Source organism: Dufourea novaeangliae, unplaced genomic scaffold (genome assembly GCF_001272555.1).
Source record: "Dufourea novaeangliae isolate 0120121106 unplaced genomic scaffold, ASM127255v1 scaffold39, whole genome shotgun sequence".
Taxonomy (NCBI): domain Eukaryota; kingdom Metazoa; phylum Arthropoda; class Insecta; order Hymenoptera; family Halictidae; genus Dufourea; species Dufourea novaeangliae.
The window spans coordinates 529996-557299 of record NW_015373918.1 but is presented as its reverse complement, the minus strand read 5'-3'; the positions used below and the strand labels follow the sequence as shown (position 1 = coordinate 557299).

Below are 27304 nucleotides of genomic sequence, written 5' to 3'. Positions count from 1 at the left end.
GCTAAAGTCGCGTTCCACGGTTATGCTGGTGGCGTCGCTTCGGGTGGCCGCCAGCAAATGCTGTCATGCTCTTGTCATGCCAGCCGGCGGCCAAGAAGAGGCCGCTGGCCACGAGGTCCTTGAGCAAGTCAACGAGCCACGCGTCGCCGACAGGCAGCTGCCTACTCCTGATAGCTGTCCTCGTTCTGATCAGCTGCGGGGGATCGCTCGCGGCCACGCAAATCCGCTACGCTTCGCGCATCGTCGAGACCAAGAGCGGACAAATACGAGGGATTCTTCAGGTAGGTGTATATCGATTTCTCTGCTCTCGTTTCCCACGAGCCCACGGCACCGTGAAAAGCTTCCTGGAAACGATCATCGTGAGATTGAATCGAGTATCGATCGTTTGCTCGCTATTTATGAAACAAATCGCGCGAAATGGGGTAGAGCGCTATCTTTGCTGGGTGTTCGAGAGACGTTAGTTTCATTCGCGATTTTAATTACGAACGTGTTGGATATTATAGAGTTTTTAACTTTGCACTCAACTCCGCTTATTTACGTTTGTTTTTGAAGCGTATACAGAAAAGTGTGAGTTCGTTGTTTTCGTTATTCTTTTAATTGGTAAATAAGAGAGGAACAAGTCCTTTGAACTGGCCTCGAGGAGGAAGCACTTTTCTCGGTTGGTTTTAATTTGTTTAAACTTGCATTCCGTACAGAACTTAATGGGATAAAGATGTGTATCTAAAAGGAGTAGTCCCCTTGCGAGAATAAAACCGAGGGAAAAACGGGATGCAGATAAAAACGGGGGAAAGAAGTTTTAAGGAACGGGTGGAAAAAGGAAGAATTCCTCTAAGAGTTTTTCTTCTTCAACTTTTCAAGTTTTGAAAGCAAACCAGCCTTTTAAGCGGAACTCATTACTGAAATTTCTCTGAGATCTAGTTTTCCACGATCTTAACGCCGATAAGGACAACTCGAAAGAAATATGTACAAATCTTTCGTTAACCGTATTTACAGAATTTCATGCGAATTTATGTGCGTCTGACTTTCGACGCCCGAAGTTTCGAAAGAAGGAAAATATGTATGTATTTTTCCGCTTTAAAAAGGCACGATAACATTTTTAAAAGGAATCCCGGAATAGACAAGCATCCATCATACACTCAGGTTTGGTTTGCATACTGAATGCATAATGCGTGCACGCGCACGGAATCTCAAAGGGTCCTCCGTAGCGAGAAGCAGATTGTATCGCGGGGTAGACAGGATCAAACAACGAATAAAATTCGCATGCTCGAGTGCGTTAGAAGGCTTGGCCGGCGAACGATATGAAAATGCGGGACTCGGGGCACGGTGTCGTGTGCCGAACGGGGCGAGAAAGGAAATTGACCGTGCTTTGAGCATAAAACACGTGTCCGATGATATAAATATATGTATCCAGATAGGATAAGTGTCGTCGCGCTTACACATGGAAATCTTCTCGCCCCGCCGGTATTCAGGAAATATTTGAGTGTATGTATCGATTTCTAGCATTTTAGCCAGGGATAACCTACGGGGAACTATCGACGTTGAAATGGTTGCTGGAGTTCGACTATCGGATCCATTGTAAATATGAATCCGAAAATGTCTACACGGATACCCAAGGGTCTTGTACTTTCGAATCGAACGTCTATTCGGTAATCGACTGTTTAGGACTGTCAAAAAGAATTTTTCGCTTCAGTCGACTCGAATTGGTATTAAAAATGTATCTTATTTTGTTCTTCAATTATTCTTAAGCTGTAATTCCACGAAGTCACTAGTAAAGTAATTAACACACGGGTTGAAGTGTTCTCGTTCCACGTAATTAGTTTAATAAATTCCTGTCCACGCAATATTATTACAAGTTTGCAAGAAATATAGCCGCGATTGTGTTCAGACACGAAACATTCTGTGACACGTTTTTATTCACGTCGGTCAGTCACGGGAAACACGAAGCCGATCCGACGTTTACCGTGACAGTCGACGAACAGGACGGTGGACATTTATTGCGTTTAATAGATATTCGTGGCCGACAAGAGAAAAAAATCGTTGAACGTCCAATGATTTTATAGGCGATCCTATCGCAGTGGACGGAAAACGAAAAAGCCAATTTCGCCCCCGCGAGAAAGTACCCGCGATTTATCGAGCAGCTTTTTATTCAATCTCTTATCGGATCGCTTCCGGATGTTTAAACCACAGCCGCCTTTTGCTATGGCAACACTTCGCTGTTTCTCGATTTCATATCCTGTAATTTAACAAGAACGAAATTTGAAATTATAATTAAATATTGAGAGGCTTCTTTCTTTCAAAAACAAACACTTCCGTGGACTCGGAAGTGAAGTGTATCTTTATATTTCGCGGATATTCATGCAAATTTCACGTCTTCGTGATTCATTTCACGGACTGTAGAATCGATGAAAAATTTGTGTCGAGAGATTAATTGAATTATACACCACAGTCGCTAGATTTGAACTACAACCAAATACAAGAATTTTTCATTTTCTAGAAGAAATTTATTGAGGAAGTACGTAAGACTTTTTTGATATCAAAAACTTTCTTCTCTGTCGACGTTTTTGTATAAAACCAGAAGGTCAAAATCGATTTTATTCCAAATGTTCACCATTGTTACAAAACTAAATATTCTTAAAAAATCATATTTCTTCCAGTTTACTTTATTATATGCCTAGTAAAATTTCACAAATATACGTATGATTTTGAAGCGGTCAAAGTAGGCTAAGCCCTCAATAAGCTTCGAAGAAATTCATGTATTTGCCACTCTGTTGCACCATGATGATTCATTGATTCATTCTCGATATATACGAATATCTGGGATGGAGAACAGGAAAACAAAAAGGGAGATGGGACAAAGACCGCGACCACGCGACATACAGAAGGGATGAATACACGCGGTCGGTCGTTTTCGGTGGACTGCGGATCCGTAATTTACAGGACGTTTTTAGCCGTGGCCGCACTGGTCCCCACGGTGGATGGATGGATAACGAGGAAAGTTTTTCGCCCGGGACGTGTCCGGTGGTCTTTATATTACATCGTAACGCGTAGCAACTCGTGTGCCGCTCGTATTTCGTCCCGTTCGTTCGGTCCATTTCGCGCGATCGAGTGCCATCGACAGAAGGGGAAAACCGTTGTTGTGTCAATCGTTCCTCTACATCGGTTCTCCAGTTTGCTCATCTACGCCCGAACGAAGGTGATTCCGTGAAAATGTTGATTTCCAGGGACGAATCAACGCATTACAAAATTAACAGTAAACCTACCGAACCCTTCAGAAAGGTGGGAATAAGTACACCAAAACCGTTCATTTTAACCGGTCGTGGTAAGTTTAGTGTTAAGGGCCCTAATATCGAGTCGCTGATTTTAATAACAATTTTGAGATACGTAGTAAGGCTCTTCTTCGTGAACCATCCCTATATAAGGTCTGAAAAGCTTGTTGAGTTAAATTCGCTTCTGTAGTTTTCCGTGTACTATATGTACGTGAAAGGTATGTTGACCGATCGTGTTCGCAGAAAGGAGGTTCGAGGCAATGGTTCGTGGTCTTTACTGTGACGACCAGTGTTGAAATACGTCCCAAATACATCCAAAAATATTTGGACGGGGCGTATTTGAACTGTAGCCGCATATGGTAGAAATCACGAACGCATATTGCCTCGATGCTACAAAACTTGCGAATAATCGGGGCAACATAATACTTCTTAAATATTTTTGAGTATGTGGTCCTATATGGAGAGTGATTTGTAGAGAGGAAGAAGCATACTATATGTCCAAAGCATTTAATTATAATCGGCGATCTGAGATTGAAGCCCTGTCCTTCTTAAGATCGGTGGTAGCTTGTTAAAACGCTTGCGAATAGAGAAACTAAAAAATTACTTTACTAAATGATCTACTTAGAGCATTAACCAGTAAATTACAGTAGTTGTTAAATTCTTTTGTAGTCTTTGGTTTTTTCTTCGTAACAATTTCTCCTTCAGTTCGTGCAATGAAGTTAATATCTGCATTAATAATTGCATTACTCGAACAGATTAACAGTTTAACGTGGCATTCTGTATACACGAATGGGTAAAAATTGATTCTCCGAGATCTCATCGAGCCCCGAGTCGTTCACCGATAGCAGACAATCTGGAACAAACTCATTACGCATTTGTTCTGCGCCCCGGCACTTCAGCCCTCGTTTAAATGTCTCCTTCTTTTCTCTCCAATTTATGGGTCGGCGTAACGGTCGATGAATTTTTTTCTTTTTTTTTTTTTCGAGCATTTCCCAGTCAGAATATTTCTCTCCTACCTCATCAGGCTGAAAGGTCTCGGCGTCCCTACGATAATGAGAATTACGATCACGTCTCCGGCTCGACTGATTTCGGGATAGAATCGATGCCACTGAAAAGGACTATAATGATTCGACGGGATTACGCAGTCACCTCACGTATCTTGTAACAGACATAGTTCCCCACTTCGTATGCTGTCCAGAAGACTGAAGATGAGTGAAAGAGCAATTACTCTTCAAAAATTCATAAAAGTCCTCGTTCTACTATTCCTAAAGACACAGAAAAAGTGAAAGACCCCTAAAACTTCTTCGATACCAGTTACTAATCCCGACAATAAAGTTTCGAGAACAATTCATTAAAATACTTTATTTCGAAAATTAAACAGACATATCTATCATACACCAATTGAACGAGATTGAAGGCGATTGCCTTAATAAAATTTTTCAACAAATCATTCTCGAAATTTTATTGTCACAAATTCTGTACACCAAGCATTTTCGGTAGGCGTACGCTCCAAACCGAGAACCGTCCCCCGAAATTTCTTCGAGCTAGAGGTCGTTACTCGCGACAACGATTCACCCGTGAGGATATCCCATCGCGATGAAAATTCACGCGTGTACCCGTGGCCCGTTCGACGGAACGTTCCTGGACGCGCGCAGGGCGTCGGAAAATTCACGGACATTTTCATTTCCGGGCGCGTTTACTGCTCATAAAATCCGTTAACGCGCGGCAGCTGCTGGCGCTGCTGCTGGCCCGAACGCGTCCCCGTACAATCGGCATGTAAACTGCTAAACATTTTATTACGCGGTCTATTGTCGGCGTGGCGTTGCTAACGCGGACGATGCCACCAGGGCTGTATATGCCAGTGCTGGCCAAACCTTGTCAGGACAAGAGCCATATATCGCCTATCAAAAATACTCGAGAGCTCTATTGCAACAGTATTAAATTGTGAGATACGCTTACAATCTGTGTAACACTGCATAATAAAGTTAAACTTACAAAAATATCATATTACATAGTAGTATGTGTCAAATTCATAAAAAAAATATTTTATAGTATTTGGGAGCCGCAGTAAGGGTCTGAAAGAGCCGTGTGCGACTCGCGAACCGCAGTTTTGCCACCGAGTGTATATACAATGTTCGTCGTTCGTTGATGGGGGGAGAGTTTGTGGGAGGTTGTGTGGGGGTTGGGCGTCGACGTAATGTCATCGTTCCGTAATTATGCCCGGTATTACCGGCCCGTCTATTATTATTGCCAGATTGCCACAGAGAGCATGTGTGCGTGTGTGGAGGGCAGTTTGACCACGGGACTAACGTAACCATAATTACCCCCACCCCCGTGATTAAGGGAACAGGATCGCGGGATGAAAAGCACCGTTAGACGGCGAGTTATGGAAAAATTTTCGCCGCTAGGAACACGGGGGTGTGGGCTCCCTTTCAGCCGTCGGCGATCCCACGGGCTTCCAATGATTACGCGTCAATCGTTATTTCCTGAAAACCGACGGGGCTGGGCGAAATACGTTAAACGAACGGGCTCTGGCTCCGTACCGCGTGCGGCTTCGAGCGACGAGATAGGGCATGCAGAACTGGTAGACATACCGAAAATACGTAATTTTGTGAATGATTATTAACGTGGTTATTGTACTAATAATTATAATTTTGTTTATCCACGAGGCAAAAGCTGATTGAATTGCAAGTTTTTTTATAAGTGAGAGATTTGTAAAGTTGCGTGGTGTATAGAATATACAGGGTGAGTCAATAAGAACTAGTATCTGAAGTAAGTCATTACCTATTGGTTGTATCAAAAAGATATTTTAATGAATCTTCTGGTTTCAAATTTGTTTATGTTGAATTTTTGTATTATTTCGTTATAGTTATGACTGAATAGGTATAGGTTGAGTCCAATTTATATGCGATGAGACAAAGTATCCAGTATTGAGATTTTTCGATCTATCGTTCGAATTTCTTCGAGTGTGGTGATCATATTACCGATGTATACTTAAGTAACGTGCGTGTAATAGAGTAGTAAAGGTGTGGTATGGTATTGGGGCTTTGGAAATCTCTTCTATCTTTAAGTATGAAACCTATGGATACATTAGCTTTAGATACAATGGACATTAATCGAGGCACCTTGTGATTATAGAAACAGATGTTCAGAATAAAATTATAGGGTGTTTCCGAACCGTACAAGTTTCAGAGGACTGGACAATTAATTGATTTCTAGTAAGAATTATGATTTTTCCTTTTCAACGGATTGTTCCAACCCGTAGCAATAATAATAAGTAGGGTATCATCGCTATGAATACCAAATGATTCTACAGTACTTTCCACCGCCAGTCCAGAATACGAATCTCGAGTCACCAGTCACGTGACCAATGGTCTCGGATGCAATCTACCCGAAGGAAACCTAAATTACCTTCTCCAGCAAAGAGTCACTAGCAGACAAAGTGCAGTAACAAGTTTTAATGACACAAGTCGCTCAACACTTCCGACACGCCTTCGAAAGTTTCCCTCAAGTTTCGTCGTGACGGTCTTTCCTTTTTAATTTTCGAAGTTCCCGTCCGTTTCTTTTTTTCTTTCACCCAGGGTAGGAGGGGATAATGCAGCCGAAACATATTTCGAGGATGCTGCGCGTAATTTCACGGTATGCTTGTGTGCACGATCCTTCTTTCACGGAGGCATTAGCGGAAAATTGCTCGCGTGAGCCATGGAGGGAAGGGGGAACGAGAGAGAGAGAGAACCGGCGGCTCGTTTCCTCTTATAAAACGTACAAGCAAGCATCTCGGATTTCCTGGTTGCGATCTATTTATCGCTGTGGCCTAGATCCGCTTTTTAATTCTTAAGCACGCCCGAGTCGGGCGTTCGTGCGTGTCCGTAAGTGCATTATACAGTCTGAAGTTGCAGTCGACGCAGGGCCAATGTTCCTTTTCTTTTTTTTTTAACGTTACGTGGCGGCCTCTCGCAACGTTTCCTTTTTGTTTTTACAGACAGTAAATTATTTTGTCGCGAGCCAGCGCAAATATTTGCTAGCCTCGAAACTGCGAGCTTGTGAAACCTCGCCCCTAGACGTGTTTGCAAAAATTATTTTAACGGCTTCGCGGTTCATCGAAGGCATTCTTCGTGGTCAGAAATACGAATTAAAATTCTTCTGGCCGCTGTTGTTTCCACGATAACGCCTTTTGTGGACGGTATATGTCCCTTTTATGTACCTTGAAGCACCTCCACTTGCTTGTCCGACGAAACGCAGGCGTATATTACTGACTTCTCGACGATGTCCTGTAATTTTTAGTACAGACACATCGTTTTGGAAATAACATGAGATTTATGTTGAATATTCTGAGTTAGTGAAAAGGGAATTGCGAATTGCTTTTTTCCAGCGGAAATCTCTTTATGATGGTGGATCTGAATACTGTCGAATGTGAACAAAAAAAATTTGAGGCGCGAGAGAAAACGGGAAGAATTATTGTACGAGCGCGCACGGGCTGTCGCGGCCTATCAGAAATCAATCGCCGCGACAGGGGAAATCGGCGGTCTCACGAGGATAAATAACCCGTCAACACCGTTGCCTCAATGTATTTTCCATGAACGAGCGACGAGTGAAAGTCGTTAATTTTTAACACACTCGAAAATACACGCGTGAACGAGGTCGAATCGCCGGGGAATGCAATTTTTAAATATTTTCCCTATATTCCGTCTCTCTGTCCCTCTATCTCTCGGCACGCCCGGTTTACTCTCTCGTCCCTGTCACGATTGTTATTCCCTTTTCAATGACGAGTTCGATGTTAATACGAAAGCGTGATTTCCATCGTAAAGCTTTGCGTAAATTTTTACCATCAACGCGTCGAAATGCCCCTGTAAAGCCATCCCTTCCGAAAATTGTCAAAATAATCACGGATTTCGAAGTTTCATCCAGTGATATTTCGTTGATAAAATGAGAAATAATATTTCGACCAATTACCTTCAATATAAATCATTTGAATTTTTCGTTTCAATATCGAAAAGTGTAACTTTTCAGATGATTCATTCGTTTCGCGGCCTTCTTACGGATAACGTTGCCATTTAGAAAAATTTTTAAACCCGGAACCCCATGGTAGAAAAGAAGATATTTCATCGATGCCGACATAATTACAGAGTACTCGAAGGGGGTGGGTATGGGCGACAGGAATAAGGCCAAGGGGGCAGAGATTTTTTCACGTCGTTCCATTCCTCCCCCTGTCCTTTTTATTATTCCCCCGGTAACGTCGCCGGTCCTCCCGTTAATGGGAATTCGTGATTTTGAACTCGATGCGACTCCATCGTCGTTCTGAATGGTGGGCTTGGGAGAAGGGGCGGGGAGGAGGGAGCGATCTGTTCCTCGCGGCACCCGAAGGTGCAATTAACGTCGACGCGTACCAAACGAGATTTATTAGTTCCTCCAGTATAATTGCTTCCAAGAAAGCCGGCGAACGGCAACCTTTTTCCCCTGTACAATTACGTTCTAACGAAAGCAATTATCTCCCCCCCCCCCCTGGTCATGCTGAACAAGAATTTTGGACCAGTTTACGACCGGAAGTAAACAGTAACATGGATGGTGAAAATATATCGATTACGTATCGTGAAGTTAGTGACTAGAGTAATTAAAAGAAAGAATAATATGAGTTTCCTTAAAAAAAAAGATAAGAGGAAACAATTAAAATGTATTTGCGATATGGTTCGTCTGTTACGTATTCTCTGTAATTAATGGTTTGCAATGTCGATTTGAAAAACGACTAGTTAGAGATCCACACGGAGATTATTTATTTGCGATTGGGCGTATCGATGCAGCGCAGCATCTGCGGATTGTTGCGATTCGGTGAAGCTCTCGTAAACCAGAGATAATCGAAACGCAGAAGGTAATTAGGTAATTAGTTTCCGGCAACGCGGCCGCGCGCCGGCCAGATTCGTGTGCATAAAATACAGGATTTACATCTAACTCAATGTTGCAGGGGCTGGCGATATTACTGTCAGTGATCTCCCTATCGGTCGGCTGCACACCGATTGAACTAACGAGGTACTTTCGTCGTTATTCGCGCCCCGTGAAATTCATACGGCCAACTTGAAACGACACACGAACCCGTGGGAGAGCGGGAGAGAGAGAGAGAGAGAGAGTTATTAGAGATACGAAAATTAATTTATGCTTGGCACTCTGACTGTTTCTGTTATAGGAATTAAATATGTCTGGATTTGAATTGAAGACGAGATGTAGAGAGTATCCTTACAAATTATTATACGATCATCAGAAAAGTAATTCGTCTTGCCGGTTAGAAGCCAAAAGTACGATATCGAACACTTTTTAACGAAACTTCTTTGAGAAAATCCTTTCTGAACATTTGCTGACTGTCGTTTTGACTGCCACAGTGAAAAAGGCCGTACGTAGCCAGACAAACTTCATTTCGGGTTCTAAGTCATAAATCGTTGAGAATTTGTGTTTAGTTAATAGAGGTTGTTGGCCTTGTTTTCGGTTATACGGTAATATTAATTTTACAAAAAATTTTGTTAAATTAATTAATTAATTCATCCTTTTTTTAATGTACGTGTCACCCATATTTGGGTGACATGGCAATCAAAGCGTTAATAAGCCTGTTAAATAATAGTTTAATTATGATCGTATTGTTTGGTAACATCCATGTGATATACTCAATTATATTCAGAAAAAAATGCCAAAAACAGCTGTAACTGTTCTACGTGATATAAGTCAACGTATGACGTATGCACGAGCCCCGATAGAAAATGAACGTCTCGTCCAGAATTTAATTCAGTCTTGAAATACGTTGACATATTTCTTGTCGATGTTGTATTTTCTTTTTTATTTCTACAGTAATCGCCGACTCTGCTGTTACAGGAGTTGAACAGCAGACACTTCGATCCCGTCGAAGTGTTCCGAGGTGTACCGTACGCGGCGGCCCCCGTAGGAGATTTACGATTTCGACCACCGATCTCTCCAATACCGTGGGACGGTATCAAACTGGCGGACTCCTTCGGCGCGGTTTGCCCCCAGCACTTTCCCGACATCAGCAATGACACAGATGCACTCTTGCAAATGCCTCGGGGCAGGTATCAGCAGCTGAAACATTTGCACGTGTTCCTGACCAATCAGAGCGAGGACTGCCTCTTTCTGAACCTGTACATACCCGGGAGCGGTGAGTATTACACCGTCCTTTCTTGAAACCCTAAATTGTCCTCTAATTCGAAAATTATTCAAGGAAAATTAATACCCGCAAGCGTAATTGAAATATTGCAAGATTTGTTAAATACGCGTAGTGTCATTTAAATCTGTAGAACGAAGAAGAACAGTGAACAGATACGGTAACTGTAATCGATAGGCTAACAGGAATGAATGAATCAGTAAAATGAACATCTTGTTTTGTCATTATATATTATGATCAAATAGACTTTGAAGAGTAAACACGGAAAATTGTGAACTAAAATTGACTTACCTTAATGTTAGTTAATGTAATAATTGCATTTTAAAAAACCGTATTTGTGTCACGCATTATTCACACTAATTAAATTCTCAGCCTCGCGGTTCCAAAGAGAATATTCGGGATTTACTCGGTGTATGATACTTGTAATTAATTAGTCAGCGTTAGTAACACACGGCTATGAAATTTTCAGCCAATATCTATCATCTGTTTATGGAACAGTACGGTATTACGGGACAAGTTACTTCCTGAAGTAATTAGTCCTGAAGTAATTAGTACCTTTATGCCGGGTATTATCACCAAAGTAAGGGCTGTGCTCGTATATCATTCGGCGACTGTTAAAGTCGAGTCTGCGTCACAGACTATATTGAATTGTCGTTAAAAAGCCCGGACTAATTCCATATTAGTGCAGAAAAGATCTCTAGGAGTGTGCTTATTTGATGCAGAAGGATGAAAAATTGGAAATGTGTATAAAAAGTATAAATTAAGATATCATAACTTCTACTTACATAATGATATTTTAATAAACAAAATCTGCTAATAATCCTCGATACAGCCTGCTTCGAAGACACTATTCATTCATCAATATAATCGACACATCATTAGAGAAAACGAGAAAAAATGTCCCCATCGTATTGGTTCGGTGTTCCTAGTAACACTGGACTTGAAATGTCTTTACGCGATCAGAAAGTTTATTCCTCGTTCGACAACGTTAGTGCTTTGGTCGAATAATGAAAAGAAAATTTCGACTTTCATTCTGGTTCAACTGAAAGTCCAAACAAGGAGGGGGAATAATTTTTCATTCAGGCCTCGGCGCGGCGGCTAAATCGAGCAACGTGTTCCGCGTTATTATTTGGCACCTCGGACGAGACTGGGCCGCGACAAACGTGGTCCGCTGCCAATTAAATCGGCCGACCGGATTGTAACGCGATAGAGAAATTCAATTTTCGACGAAACCAATAAAAGCGACGTCGCGCGCTAATCGTCCACCGCTCGTTTCCGCTTTGCCGCCGATTAAAGAGCGATATTTAGCCGCGATAGAAGCGTCCGATTAACGATACTTCGGAGAGATATTACGGTGACGGCGAAACTGCGTGACACACCCCCTCACCCCTCCCTCAGACTAATTGGCCGTAAAACCGTTTTCGATAATTGCGCGTGTCCTGCTTTTTGTTGCGTCGCGAAACGTTTGCGAGCCGCGAAATAATTCTCGCCTGAAGTAGATTTACAATTCCACGCGACGATCTCGATCGCGTGCGCGATAAGGTTGCTGGTTCCAAAAAGCAGTTTTTTTATATATAGTTTCTTATCTTGAATTACTTTATTCGCGAAAATATTTTCGAGTTCAGGCGTTGCATAGTAGTGACACGAGAAAACGTGAAATTGTGGTCCTGGATAAAATTAATTTCTCTTGGGTAAATCCAGCCAGTGGGACAGAGCTCCGTGCTATTCAACCCTTTTTTGGTGTCCTTTCTGTACAACTGTCCGGTTCAATCGGTAACCTCGTCCAATTTTCGTTGGCGCGAGAACAGCTAATTAAACACGGAGACACCACGTCTGCTCGAGCACTGACTACTTTCACTGAAGTGCATGAAGTGTCTGGAAAATTAAACAGAACGTAAAGGTCGGTTGACCGAAATATTAACAGTACCAAGGACGCTAGTCTATTAACTGAGAATAGTTTTTTTTTTTAAAACAAATACATCTCTCTGTTTTATCTCGTGAGTAATAGTACAGTAGATTCTTGATAAGTGCTCGGAAAGATCTGTATGTTAAATGCTCTGCGTCATCCCTACTACTGGGGGATTTCCACTTGGAATTAGTAAATCGAGTAATGTAATACGCCAAAGAATTTCCTAAAATTTTCATTAACAAGGAACTGAAACTAGAAAAGAAATACTGTCATCGTTGCATTAACGTTGTCTCGCCGATACGCAGGCTTTCAATCTTTATCGATCTATGAATTGCCGTGGCTCGACCCGAATATTTGTGAGACTCAAAAATTGTGTCCCTCTACGATAACTGTTTCAAAACTTAATCGAAGATTCACTGTAGTATCTTATTTTCTGTAAAGATAACCATACAAGAAGGATACCGATATTCCTAGCCTATTTGGATTCAAAGTGCATTTCACTACAGATTGTGAATGTTATAGATATGTAGAATGTATTACTTAATATGATTGTGTATTGTTACAGGTTCTCGAGGATTAGAAGCACCGTACGCGGTGATGGTGTACGTTCACGGTGAAAGTTTCGAGTGGGGCACCGGGAACGTCTACGATGGATCCGTCTTAGCGAGTGCTGGCCACGTTATAGTGATCACGCTTAATTATCGTCTAGGAATCTTAGGTTCGTACCCTGCATATCCAATTGCAAACTCAATATAACAACATTTCATATACGGCAACCTAATAATTACACTCGCCCCGGAGACCCATAAATCTGCGGTGGGGATTAATATTTCATGGTCCCCTAACCGTATTCAATTACCGTATCCCGGAATAACCGTGCACCGCGACCAGAGTAATCGAACAGCAAGTATACGATACACGTAAACAACTCTATTGCGAAACCAGTCTCGATAAAAACTAGATTTCATTCACGCTATATAAATACTAGCTTCGTAGTTTGCCGTGGAGCTCCGCATCGATTCGTGTCGTTGAACAAAAAAATAACAGAGAAGAGGGCGTGCTGGGGGTGGCCAGGATAGAATCGAAATGGGGAAGGGGGGGGAGATTCGCGATGGGATAATAACGACGCCGAAAATATTTGCCAGTATGCCCGTTCCCCGACGGTATCTTCAACTCACGAATCGCGCGCTGGCTGTGTTCCAGGCTTCCTGAGGACCAGACCGTATCCAGACAGGAGTCCAGGATCGGGTGGAAATCTGGCCCTGAAGGATATCGCGATGGGATTGCGGTGGGTACGCGAAAATATTGCAGCTTTCGGCGGGGATCCGACTAAAATCACGCTGATTGGCCACGACACGGGCGCCGCTTTGGTGAACTTCCTGTTGCTTGCTCCTTACGGCAAGGGTAAGCTTTCATTTAATGTTTTTGTTGGTTTGTTGTGATTGCTCGTAAACAGTGAAGTCACGACGAGCCAAAGCTGGTGTGCGAGTGGTGGGCAGCTGGTTTACTCTTATTACAGTAACTATCACTGTTTGACCATCTTCCACCCACATAGAGTTCATTTCGATACTCTGATATGGGAGTTTCTCAGGAAAGGGTTTTTTGTGTTAACAGCATTATTCTTCTTAAATTGATCATCTTTTGTTTGAACGAAGAAACATCGTTGCTCCTATGAAACCATAAGCTTCCGTTTGGTTCGTGATCGAATTTTCGTTTCTGTATTACGGGATTTATTATATTAATAATAACACATACAGTAATGGACACAAAAGTTACCACTTTTCTGATTTTCTTTATTTCTATTATTTCTTAATATCAAATTAATACCTTAACTCAACAATAATTAATACCTTAGCAAATGGAAAAAGTGATAACCTTGTTGTTCACTACTATACATAAGTGCAATTAACTTTTAATGAAATTTTTACTTCACTACGTTCTGAAGCCGAAAGTGCTATAGATTTACAAAAGATGTTCTATTACGGATTAGAACCACTATTCAATATTATTCCTTCCATCAGTATAACAATAATAAGCCTCTATACAACAGTAAACGCATGTAAAACGATTCTCGGGAGTGCATAGTGCACCGCCGTGTACGCCAAAAATCGATCCCGAGGCTCGTCGAAATTCGATAACAGTGACGGATCGCCTGCCTAAGAGGAACGATCAGAATCGAAAACGGTGGGCGGCGGCGGGCGAGGGTACCGCTTCGCCCGATGACGAAGGGCCGTACAATAACGAGCGGGCATCGAATGAAAATCGATCCCCCGGAATAGAGCAGAAATATCGCTGTCGGGCACGATTAGAGGATCCCCCAGCCCGGGCGACACTCGATAGATTAATCGGCGAGAGATTAGTCCGGCGTAACCATCGCGCGAGCCGACAATCGAGATAGTCGAGAGATCTCGCACGAAGAAAAAAAAAAATCGCGAAACTGTGACCGTCGAGGAAGGGGGGGTTGGATTGAGGGAGAAAAAATTGCGCGTATCGATCTCTAGCGAAGAGGGGTTGGGGCGTGGGGGCGGTGACAAATTGTGTGGGCTCGGTTTTATTCCTGGAGAACCGAAAATGTATTTTTTATTGGTACCGTACGTCCCCCGGCCAGATTGGTGTTTCCGGTTCGTTTCGAACAGCGCTGAAAACTCTCGGCTCCGATGGATTCGCGGAGTGACAATACCCCACGCGAAATGTTAAGGGGAAAATAGACGAATGCCGTCGCGAGAAGTGCAACGTAAATATTCGGTGGCGGTGTTGTTTCCGGGAGTTACCCAACCATATCGTCAGGGATGTTATTGCGGGCTGAAGACGAGTCGGTAAGTTAACTGAAGTAGAATTCGCGGAGCTAGTTAACGAACAATTGGAGGGCTAATTTGATAAATTGTTTGCCGTTGCTCGTCGTGACTCTGTTGTTTGCGTATGCCGTGGAGAAGAGCTTTTAGTTTCTCGTTGATAACGTCATGGAGGGAGGATGTGTATTATTATTGGGGATGAGAACTCGTCCCTGGTGAAGAAGGAAATTGTTAAATCGGCAGTGGTAAATAGTAGACATACAAACAGCCTACTTTCGAAGGAGTTGAAATAGATATCAGAGTAGCAACAGGAGAAATTAATCAGTCTTACAACAAGAATCAACTTTTCAGTAGTAACGCCAGATATCGGTCAGACAGAGTTTCGATAATTCTGTCCTAAGCCTACACACTTCGTTGAAATCTTTTTCTCTTCTTTTCAGTAGAATTGTTATTGAATTGTCCAGACGAGACTAGTCGAGTTAACATTAGTTTTGCTACCTCGATAAACGTTCCAGTCAATTCTTCCGCGCCGTTCAACGTCAGACGAGACGTTGCGAAGTAATTTCCCGAAAGTTCCGACGAATTCACCGCTCCCCTTCGCCCCGGTGGCGATTCGCGAAACGAACGGACACACGGACGGACTGGCCCCCGGAAAGGGGGCAAAAAGCAGGGGTGACCCCCGGGTAAAAGTTGTCCGGTCGAAGCATCAACTTCCTCCCGGCGAGCTCTTCGGGCAGCACTCAAGTGCATTCTAGCGGCGCCATTCCACGGATGGATCGGAAAGCTCTCGTTCCCTCTTACACGCCGGAAGTTAGTCGTCCGGCCATGGTATATCGGGGGCTTTCAAAAGGAGGCGAGGACCAAAACGGAAAAAGCCACAGCAACCATGGACTCCGAGAAAAAGAGAGAGAAGCAGTGGTTCCGCCGAGGCTTCCTGCGGCTGCTCTTAAAACGGAAACAGCGCGCCAGCCGAGAAAGACCCCTCAAGATGTAAACTGTTTGCAGGGATTCCGGTGTTCCCAGAACCTCGCCAGGAAATGGGCAGACGGGGGAGGGGGACGGATTTCGTTCAGACAGGCTGGGCACGTCGGGAAACGTCTCTGTTTCACTCCCTGTACATTAATTCTGTGTTTTTCACCTGCCTCGGGGACTATAAGACTCTGTGGTTTGATGTATATACAGGTAAGGAAGGGTTGACCGACGATATTGCAGGATAAACAAGGAGAGTATAGAAACTGTAACAGTGGAATCGATAAAATTGGTCGGACAATCGATGCACATACTTCGAATTTCACACAGGTGTCAGAAAAATGTGGATTTAGGACAAGAAGTAGTAGAAGAAAGTGATCTTAGTCAGACATTTGTTGTGCCTCGAATTTCACACATGTGTAAGAGAAGCGTGAAGACAGGAGGGCAAGAAGAAGTAGAAATAAGTGAAATTAGTTGGACAGTGTACTTGTATCGATCAACGGTCTGGTTATTTGTCCTTGAAGTAGTTAAGACCGAGTTTCAACGGGTGTAGCTCAAAGAATTCAATATTGCATCCATATCACACAATGCTCTCGTATCTTCTTGTCTAACTTCTAATATAAAAAAATCGGTGAATATGTATTAAACGTTATGTGTACATAAATCTGTGCGTGATCAAGAGGAATATATAAGCCGGAAGGGTTCGATATCCCCCACGCGTCTTTATGCCGCCAGTCGTCGCGAATCACGCTCGAGTTCTTTCCTGATTACTCCCGAAGCCCAATCGTTCGACCGTGGCTTTCACGGTTGCCGAGAGACATCTCAGAGATGGCGGATGTCGGGTTCAAAGCGAAAGCGGAGAGAAAAAGGACGGACACTCCTGTCTCAGGAGTGAAACGTGTCTTATCCTTATCTTATTCCTTCGGCCGATAGAGCGATCCGTGGGGACGCGAAGAAAGAAGTTTATTTTGATTCTTGAATTTAATTCGAGATGGATGCTGTTTTGCGGACTTCTGCTCCAGTGCACGCTCGATTTCATCTCGAGGCGAAACCTGATAAGGAAATTGACGGGCTTCGAGACGAGCTCGTTGCTTCCGAACAAGCGACAAGAAATAATGTGAGATAAGAAACTATGAATCTGAAACTATTTCGCCGTATAGACACGTAAACGGTGAATTCGAATAAAAAATTCTTTGGGAACCTTTCGAACAAAGATACGAAACAGAGAATAATGGGAGAATTGGAGTATACAGTAAATCATCGATCAGTGTCCGAAGGTTCCTCAGCAATTAACATTAAATATTTCATAGACTAATTGCCATATGCGTCTGAAACAAATAATTTTGACTTGAGAATACCAAACTCTATCAGTGTGCTAAACCTCATTAGAAGGTCAGCGTTACACCTGGGGACCTTTCCTTGTCAGTACCGAGGAGCCTGTGAATACTCGTCGATGATTTACTGTATTAAGAATAATCTGTTAAGTGATCCAATTAGGGTCCCAATGAATACCAGAGAATCAAACTCTATAAACATTCCATAAAACAATTTATAATGAAATGTAATATTCCTTTCTACAAGCAATATGATTCATAGAGGTCTCCAAAGGGAATCATAGGTCGCAGGATCCCGGGATTCATAATGGCACCCGTGGAGATCGTACCAGTCCATGATTTGTATTTCATCCGCGCGTTTCCGCGGCCGGAACTTTCCGAATCTACATTTCTAAGGCGTAACGACGTTTTCACGTTCGGCCACGGTAACGTTTCCGAATGATCGCGCCATAAAATTTTCCGCGGTACGAACGAAGCAATTTGCATGCGGGATGCGACGTTTAATCGTGCTGACGAAACGATAAGAAGCTTAGATGCCCTTTCGAGGCCGCAAGGATATACGACTCTGGACACACCGGTGTTATAGTACTTGCAATAAAAGCCGATGGAATTGGATTTTCACCTCGACAATACCATCAGCCTATTAAATTTTAACAAAGAAAGTTTACGAGCTCTCATGCAAGTTTGAAATGCTGTTGAAAGTAATCGTTTTTCTCCGCTGACATTGATCCAGTGATAAAAAATGGATAAGCTAAAATTACCTACATGGACTATATTCATAACTCTGATAATAGTCTTTATCGGATGATAAAGTTTTTGCAGTTTCCAGATTTTGTCACTGTCAAACTATATATGCACTCACTCGGAACACTTGAAAGTACGGTTGCGTATGTTTAAACAGACGCTTATCTAACAGAAAATTGACTGGTGTATAACACTTATGGAAATTAATCATTTAAAGTTTTGAAAAAGTGACCGTAGTATGAGTGTCAAAGTCAATTATTCGAGCTTGTTTATTTATGAATTCAAATTAGGCACCAGAGGCTAATTGAACCATCCCCCACATTACCCAGAAGTCGCACCTTCGGACTATCATCTTTTCTCGATAGTACACGACCATTTAGAAAATCGACGATTCCAAAACCGACAAGTCTTCGGAAGTGAGTTAGAACACTTTTTTAATACATACCAGAAAGGAAAACTTTTATAAGAACGTAATATGAAGGTTGTTAAATCTTTGGATGAAGGTAGTAAAAGTCGAAGGTAGCTATTTTGCTGAAATATTGTTTGATCCACATTGTGTACCATTTATATCTATCGATTAAAACGGCACGAACTTTCTTGGTTACCTAGTATTTTAACAATATTTCAAGTGGCTTGTCTGACCATGAATGACCGTGTCTACTGCGCGCTGCACTTCTCGCTCCATTTGAAAAACAGTATGTCCCGTAACAATCCATCAAAACTAATATTCTCTGACAAAGACAAGGCAATTTTCTCGGTTATTTCATAGCTATTTACCGCTATACTCGAGCGTCAAAGTACGAAACACCGGTGCTCCGTATGAGTTTTCCGCCCAGCGAATATTTCCGTCCGTGTTTCGCGAGACGAGCCTGAAAGATGGCGTATCCAAACAAATCCCGGCCGACCTTCGAGCATCCAGTGACTTCGCGCGGAAACGTTGAAACGTATTCAGATTAATTCCGCGGCGCACCGCCGAAGGGGGAATTACATACAGGGCGCGCAATAGATGTCCGATTCTAGCCGGGTCCGTCGAATGCAAATATTTGACCCTTTACAGTCTCTCATGCGAGCCGATGTAATTTTCGGAAAACGGTTATTTGCCCGTCAGACGACCGTCGATTTCACGTTTGATCGTATTTTCGGATTGACGACCATTTTTCTCACCTAACCGTGTCTCCACTTTTTCCACCCACCGGAATAAAGTGATATAAAACACGCTTGTTTGGGCCATTCATTTGTGTATCGATCAAATTCGATATTCGAGTCGCTCAAAGCAACACACACACACACACACACACACACACACATGGCAGCGTATGGTAGTTAATATTACATTACCAATTACAACTACGAAGACTCCCCTTTATAAATATTAAATGTACACCGCGGTATATTCACGAGTTACAACGGAGAGTCAACATTTATACGCGAGCGTACACGTAACCACGTCGATCGATTGGCTTCAATTAATTAGTTGCACTCGATAATCTAACGATGAGAATCCATTTTCATCGTGGAACGGTCGTTGACTTCGTTTTCGACGGATATAGTATTATGGAACACTTCTCGGATGAAAAACGAGTGAATGTATTGTACAAGAGGGAGGAAAAGGTACGAGGATCTGCGTGAAATTACAGACTTAGGATAGCCAAGATTATGAGGAGGCGATCGCAGGAAGTCTGAGGACGGATGCAGGGGGATTGTGTGCTTTTCGTTAGCGAGACGGGCAAAGATTAAATGCAAACAGGTAACCGTGACGATAATAAGGACGGGCTTCGAGTCGATGCGTTGGGTGAATTTTGATGAATCGGTATCAACCACGCCAACGAGATTCACATCGCGAATTACAAGAAATTGCGACAGTTTTTTCCTTCTAAACGACTTGGGTAGATCTCCTAATCACTGTCACCTTAATATTACAGCGTAACTTCATTTAATCATTTCACGTGTTGTTTAACCTAAACATTATCTTAGTTTAGAATATAATATTATTTAACATCTATTTCATGAAAAAAGACAGTTTTATACGTTTGATATTAGTAACGTATGTGACAAGTGATCTTAGCAGTAAGATTTAACGGCGCCGAATAATGCGGGCGCGACCGAAATGGCATTTTTCTCGTAAAGGCAGGGATACGTTGCCATTCCGTTCAATGTGCTCAGATTATGACGTTAACTGTGTCCCAGTGTGCTATAATTCCTCGCCGGTGCCATTTCGGTCCCCTTGAATATCTTTTATTATCGCGTAAATCTCGTTGAGCTATCGCGGATAACGACCCTCCAGTGTTGATGTTGTAATAACTTCGATGTATCCGCCACACCCTCCCGCGGTGTTTCAATGCGTTTTTTCCTGGAGGTGCTACAACGGCCCCCAGCACTCGAGACGACCGAAAGAAATGCGATTCGTTGTTATCATCCCAACGGCCATTGTGAAAAGTGCTTAAATGGGGACATTATATGGGATCAAGGACTTGGCGGGAACAAGTGAAGTGGAAATGTGCGAAATTAGTCAGACGATCCGCGTAGTCCGTGTTAATTGAATTTGTGGAACAAATATGAAGATAGCAGAGTATTGAGGAATAACACCGAGAGTAATTAGTCAGTGTGTACATTTTAAACGGAGCTACAGTGTCAAGTAGTGCGACTGAGTTTGGTCAGACGCGTGGAGAATTTACAGTGACTCGAACATTCGTTCGTACAATTCCGAAATAACAAGAAACTGTGATAACTTATTTGTAATTTCTATTCATGTATTAATTTATTTATCTAGTTGGCATACTTATTATTATTATTTATTTAACGTACTATTGTAATGAGTTGTTCTTAATTTTGAAATAAAATTTAGAGTTTTGTACGGAATTTGGTCAAGTAAAGATAACAGCCTTTCGTGAGCAAATTTGTAAGTCACTGTAGGTCGAAAATGTTTTGATACATATTGTTTTGGTAACTTCTTTTACCTGTACGTGTAGTACTGAATTTCTGTAGACGTGTACATTTCTCAGTTTTATAATATCTATATAGCAACCGTTGAGGGTATTAAATGAATAAATTATCCTCATTACTAAGAGTTAAATGCTTCTTCACAGGACTGTTCCATCGCGTGGTATTATCAAGTGGTTCCGGACTAAGCCCGTGGGCCTCCGTTCACGATCCAAACGACTTACGGTTAAAAGTGGCGCAGCAAATAGGATGCTCCGCGGAAAACGACGAAGATATCGCCGACTGTCTGCGTGGTATTCCTCTTCGCAAGCTTATGGCGGTTGAACTTCCGGAAATCCGGTAAGATACTAAATGTTTACGATCTTATCTCAGGCTTTTCTGAACATCCGTGGACGGTTTCGGCTCATTCGGTCTCGTTCTGCCAATAAACAACATCCATGAATTTCTTTAAACTACCTAACGGGCCAATGAAATTATCCCCAGACACAATTTAACAAAAGTGGCTAGAAATTATATACTACCTATTTAATATCATCAGATTAGTCTTAGTACCACTTCTTATAAAACAAAATGAGAGCCACAGAACCAGTAGTTGACGTTCGGTTCACTGACAAGGGAAGGCATGGAAGTGTTCCCCTCCGATTTTTATGAAACCTCGTATGTCTGTTAAGCAGTTAAAAATAAGGGTTACGTATTTTTTTTATCGGCTGAGACGTAACTTTAAAGGGTGAAACCACCCCTCGAAGTTTCGACCCGAAAGTACTATCTCGAAAACCAGTGGAGATACATGAAAACTTCTAATGGACGAGGTTTGCGGTGTTTTATGTAGAATAATACGGTGATAACAAATTGTCGAAAATATAATTTGTTTGTAACAAAAAAATTTCGGATCGAAGCTTCGAGGGGTGGTTTCACCCTTTAAAGTCGCGTTTCAGCCGATAAAAAAAAATACGTATCCCTTATTTTTGACTGCTTAACAGACATACGAAGTTTCATCAAAATCGGAGGGGGATACTTCCGTGCCTTCCCTTGTGAGACACACTTGTCAAACTTCAATCAAACCCACGGACGCCCAATTAATTCACGGTTCTCGAATTTACCAATGTTGCCATAGTAGCATCGATCTATGGCCATTCTAGGCACCGACTTATCACGTAATGCTAACCAATTCACGATGCAGATTCGTGCCTCGAATTGGACCCGGTTTGCCAGTGGACCAAAACAATCCGGACCCAGGTCTGGACATGGAACGAGCCAGCGACACTTTCATCAAGGTGCCGCTGATACTGGGTGTCTCCACCACGGAATCGAACCTCGATTTCAACGCGAACGATATACAGTATGGTTTCGAGGAGGATCATCGTAATCGTATCCTGCGAACGTTCATCCGAAATGCGTACGTGTACCATTTGAACGAGATCTTCTCCGCGGTGAGGAACGAGTACACGGACTGGGACAAGCCCGTTCTTCATCCGATTATCATCCGGGACTCGACCATGGAGGCTTTAAGCGACGGGCACACGGTCGCTCCCCTCATGAGGATCGCTTTTTACCACGCCAGGAGAGGAGCCAAGACCTACTTCTACCATTTCAGCCATCAGACCAAGGACAGCGGAAACTCGCAGGTCAGTGAGATAAGCCGGACATTCGGTTACCTTTAAAAAGAAGTTGTCAGAACGATTCATCCGCCAGGTAGATCCTTCCCAAACTTCGTGGCGACCTTTTAAGCTGCTTTATCGTGTAATAGCCATTGCATTCCAAATGATAAGTGTGGCCTTTATTTCTAATAGGTTATTTCTACAGAAATTACACTTTCATATCAGGTATTCCTGTAGTCAACTTTCCACTCTAGATCGAAAGTATAAATATCCATTCTCAACTAAGAGGCTTACATCACTTCAAACGATACAGTGACTCACTTTGTTCACAGGAAGTTATTACACTTATTTGACCAAGGAATATTTATCGCAATAGGAGGATATAAGTAAATATACATAGGAACTGCAACCGAAACGAATTGTACCATCCTAAAAGCGCAGGCTCATAATTTTGACTTACGGTATAAGGAGGCATGTTCTTTTAAGATCCCACTTGAATCCTATCGAAAGCAACTAGTTCGTGCTCGAACCGTGATTTCTGACCACCCTATTAAAAACAGCATCGCTTTTCCTTCCCCATTTCTCGATGCGCTAGAAGAGGTGGTTCTCTCGACGAAAGTAAAGTTAAACAAGAGAGAAGAGGCAAAGAAGCACTTCTCGGTTCGGGTTAATTCAATCGCGAGAGAACGCAATCGGGGCTCGCGCGCTCTTGTTTCCTCGGCGGGCGAAGATTGCCCGATGCCACTCGAATCTTCCCGATTTCTCCCCCCGCCATCGATTCCGCCCCCCTTCGTTTCGAACCTTTCGTTCGTCCCGCTTAACCGCTGCCCATGATTCCACGATGAAGCTACTGATTTAATCAACCGTCCCCGAGAGCCTCGTGGATGACGCTCGCATTATCGCCCGGGTCTTCTCCGCCGACTTGGGAGACCGCCCAGGGTTTAAATTAAGCGTGACGTTATCCCTCGAACTTGCCCGCCCGCTTGGAATCTCGAAAGTTACCGTTATTAAGCCACCTTTCCGTGGCGCTCCCGTTACACCCTCACGACCACATGAATGGGTCAGTTTTTTTAACGAGGATCAGTTTGCACGGTGATTTACCCCGAATTCTCGGTCGAGATTGGCCGATCCCAATGATAATCGGAACCTGGGGGCTGGAAAGATAATTAGGACGTGTTTCATGGGTCTCAGTGATCCAAAAAGGTGATTATCGATGGTAGTTATGTTTGAAATGTATTTTTGTGGTACCATTAATGTTTCAAGATGATTATTTTACTTAGGTGAGGAAGTAGGACCTTAACATTAGATTAACTAATTAGTGGTCGACCATAATATCGACCTTCTCTACTTGAGAGTTTGATCAGAAATCTCTATTCTATTTGTATCACTGTATAGACGCCACTTAGCACTCTGACTTTCACTTCGTGGGTCATGCACATGTGGGCGACACGTATATTGCAAAAAGGCTGGATTATTCAGATACCTATACGAAATATTCACATGACATTAATATCGTAGTATAACTTAAAACAAGACCAATAACCTTTCTGAACTAAACGCATACATTTTCGACAATTTATGATTTAATACCTGAAGTAAAGTGTGTCTGACTACGTACATCCTTTTCCACTGTGGCAGCCAACGTGTTAGATGTGATCGGGAAACTTCTTGCCTGACCATATACTCGCCTCTTCTACTTACTGGATAAGTACCCCATTATGGACCACCGTATCAAGTCAAAGACCTATCTACTTGATTCGCCTAATTAAATATGATCTCCATTATCTGCTCGTTAAACGCGTCCGACCATATTCAATTTCTCCGCGACAAGTACAGTTCATAATTCATCGGAACACGTTCAACGGGAGCGGCGACATCTTGACAACAGGAAGTTCGGGTTTACTGCTGTAGTTCGAACTTGTCGCAGCTCCCGGGTTTCTCCGGCGACAAGCGGACACGTCGTAAACCTGGGAGTTTCCGAAGAGCCCGACATGAATCACAGCGCGGCCGAAAGTTAATAAGTTTCGCCCGGGGGTCGACGGTTAATAGCGATTTACTGCGTTCACCCGCCCTACCTCCGCGCGGCCGGCTGTATACACACAAAGAGAAATTTAATTAAACCGACAGCGGAGTACTCGCTTGAGCAACGTGGCCCCAGTTTAATAATTTTTGGTGTCGTCGACAGAGATCTCTTTGCAACTTTGGTATGAGCAACGGGATCCTCGGCGAATTTAGAGTCCTGGCGAGAAAGTGTCGCTCGTGAGTCGATAACACGTAAATATTCGAAAATTTCACGGACAAACGTGCTCCTGTGATTTTACTCTTTCGACGGTCTGAGCATGGCTGGCCTATTCTACTGGCTTTGGGTACGTCGCTCAAAACTTTAACCGTGTACAATGATATTATAATTACGTCAAAACCATTCTCGTGATATGAAACGTTCGTTGTAGAGGAATAGTGTGCAGGAAGATTCGTTCTGTTTGAACGGTTGTAAATTTATTGGCAGATATAATAAACGGGTCTAAATTTATTACGTGAATAATTATGTGGAACTGCCGATTAAAATTCACCGGCACCGCTGTACTCGTCAAACAAAACTGTGTGGGCGTTAATAGGGATTAATTGATGATGTCACCAAGTTACAAATTAAATACTCAGAAATTATTCATGTTAAGAATTTCATAAATTATAATATTAAATTACGTTCCGTAATTAACGATTCTGTTTCACTTTCGATATGTACTTGTCTGTTACACGTACCGTTTATTGATTTACGATTACGGAACAAGCAAATTGTAAATTTATCCAGAAGTGATTAGCTGTACTTCCGTATTTCCAACTAATGAAATAGTACTTCAGACATTAGGACAGCACGGCACTGCCTAGTAGATTTCTCTATAAGACGCCATGGCCGGAAACACATTACGTCTGGAACTACAAATCCTCGACTAAATGCTAATCCAAACCCGCTTCTTCGATCGTCGTCCCCTCTAGTCCATACACGCGCGTACACCAATCCCTCGGCCATCTACGAAGGGCCAAGACCAGCAGGAACTGCACTCCGTTGCTTGCGCAGCGAATTAACAGGATTTGCATCGTGACCCCGGCGAGAAACTCAAACAAAATTGGGCACGTTCCCGCTATACTTGCTGCTTTGCAATTACAATCGTTCGCCTCTAGTGGACCTGCAGCTGGTCCGTCGAATTGTTGTTGTTCTCCCAGCTGTGCTGGTCTCAGCCTAAACTCATTTAAGACTGTAACATGTCTGATATTATCCTCTAACGAAATTTCTTCGTTATTCCTCTGATACGACCTCGCAATGAAAACCAAACAGATTTTGTTTGAAATTATCAGAGTAACATTTGTTACAGCGTCTCGGAAGCATTCGTGGCGAGGACATCCCATACATTTTCGGCCTGCCATTGGTCGCCGGCGGAGCTTTCTTCCCACGGAACTACACCCGTCAGGACCAAGGCGTCGCGGAGGCGGTGCTCACGTTCTTCACGAATTTCGCGAAAACCGGGAACCCGAACGAACCGCACAAAATCGAATCAGTGGACTACGGGACGCCGAAAGAGAAAACGCGGTATCGCGATCTCACGTGGGCGCAGTACGAGACTGGTACGCAACAGTACCTAACCATCGGTGAGTCATATATATATATATATCATTGCTCGAACATACAACTTATACAATTTCTATAATCCTCGTTTATCAATAGCCCTGAAACCAAAAATGAAGAGCCATTACCGTGGCCACAAAATGGCTGTCTGGCTGAACCTGATACCACAACTTCATCGACCTGGAGACGACGACGTTTCTATGCGGCATCATCATTTTCGAGACAGGGGTGATCACTTTTACGCAGGTAAATATCTAGAATCCAAATGATCACCAACAATGGTGATCCTGATCTGAAGTGAATCCAAATGATCACCAACTTCAGGACCAGTAAGAGACGAATGGTACACCCCACTGCCACTCGTGGGAACGACCAAAGCCAGTGCGTCCTCGACAACAGCATGTAGCACATCGACAGGAGAGGACGCAATGGCCGAGGACATCACTCCCATCCTGGACGATTCGGAAGACGACGCTGAACTTCTGCAAAGACTCGCTTCCCGTCACTACTACAGCACCACGACCGCCCTCGCCATCACCGTAGGTGTTGGTTGCATCCTCCTGGTGCTGAACATGCTAATATTCGCCGGTATCTATTACCAAAGGGACAGAGACAAGAAGAGAGCAGCGATGGACTGCACGCCGAATGGTCAGGAATCCCTTCCAATGACCACCAGGTCGTCTATGAAGGGCCCAGAAAGTCCCAGATCGACCCACGAACCGCCACCGTGTTACACAACCCTGGCCAGAAGTCCTTCGATCCAGGAACACCAACAGATCACGCAAACACAGTCGTTGGATTCGGACGACGCGGCGAAAAACGAGCTGAAATCTGACCACGGGACCAGCAACACCATCCACAAGGATCCGATACCGCCCAAACCACCGACCAGAACGACCAGCTCGCTGAGCACCGGTGGTAGCACTAACACCATCAAGAAACGCGTGCAGATACAAGAGATATCTGTATAG

The 27304-nt window shown here is 43.1% G+C and overlaps 1 protein-coding gene across 1 annotated transcript; it reads left to right on the top strand.

Annotated features, from left to right (window-relative positions):
• The first annotated feature begins 65 nt into the window (after nucleotides 1-65).
• On the top strand, nucleotides 66-27304 carry LOC107194427 (neuroligin-4, X-linked-like). The gene is made up of 9 exons (XM_015584049.1): nucleotides 66-281; nucleotides 10122-10419; nucleotides 12900-13052; nucleotides 13538-13738; nucleotides 21260-21452; nucleotides 22294-22738; nucleotides 26083-26356; nucleotides 26433-26579; nucleotides 26658-27304. Exons 1-9 carry the CDS (start codon nucleotides 66-68, stop codon nucleotides 27302-27304), a joined length of 2574 nt encoding a protein of 857 aa, XP_015439535.1.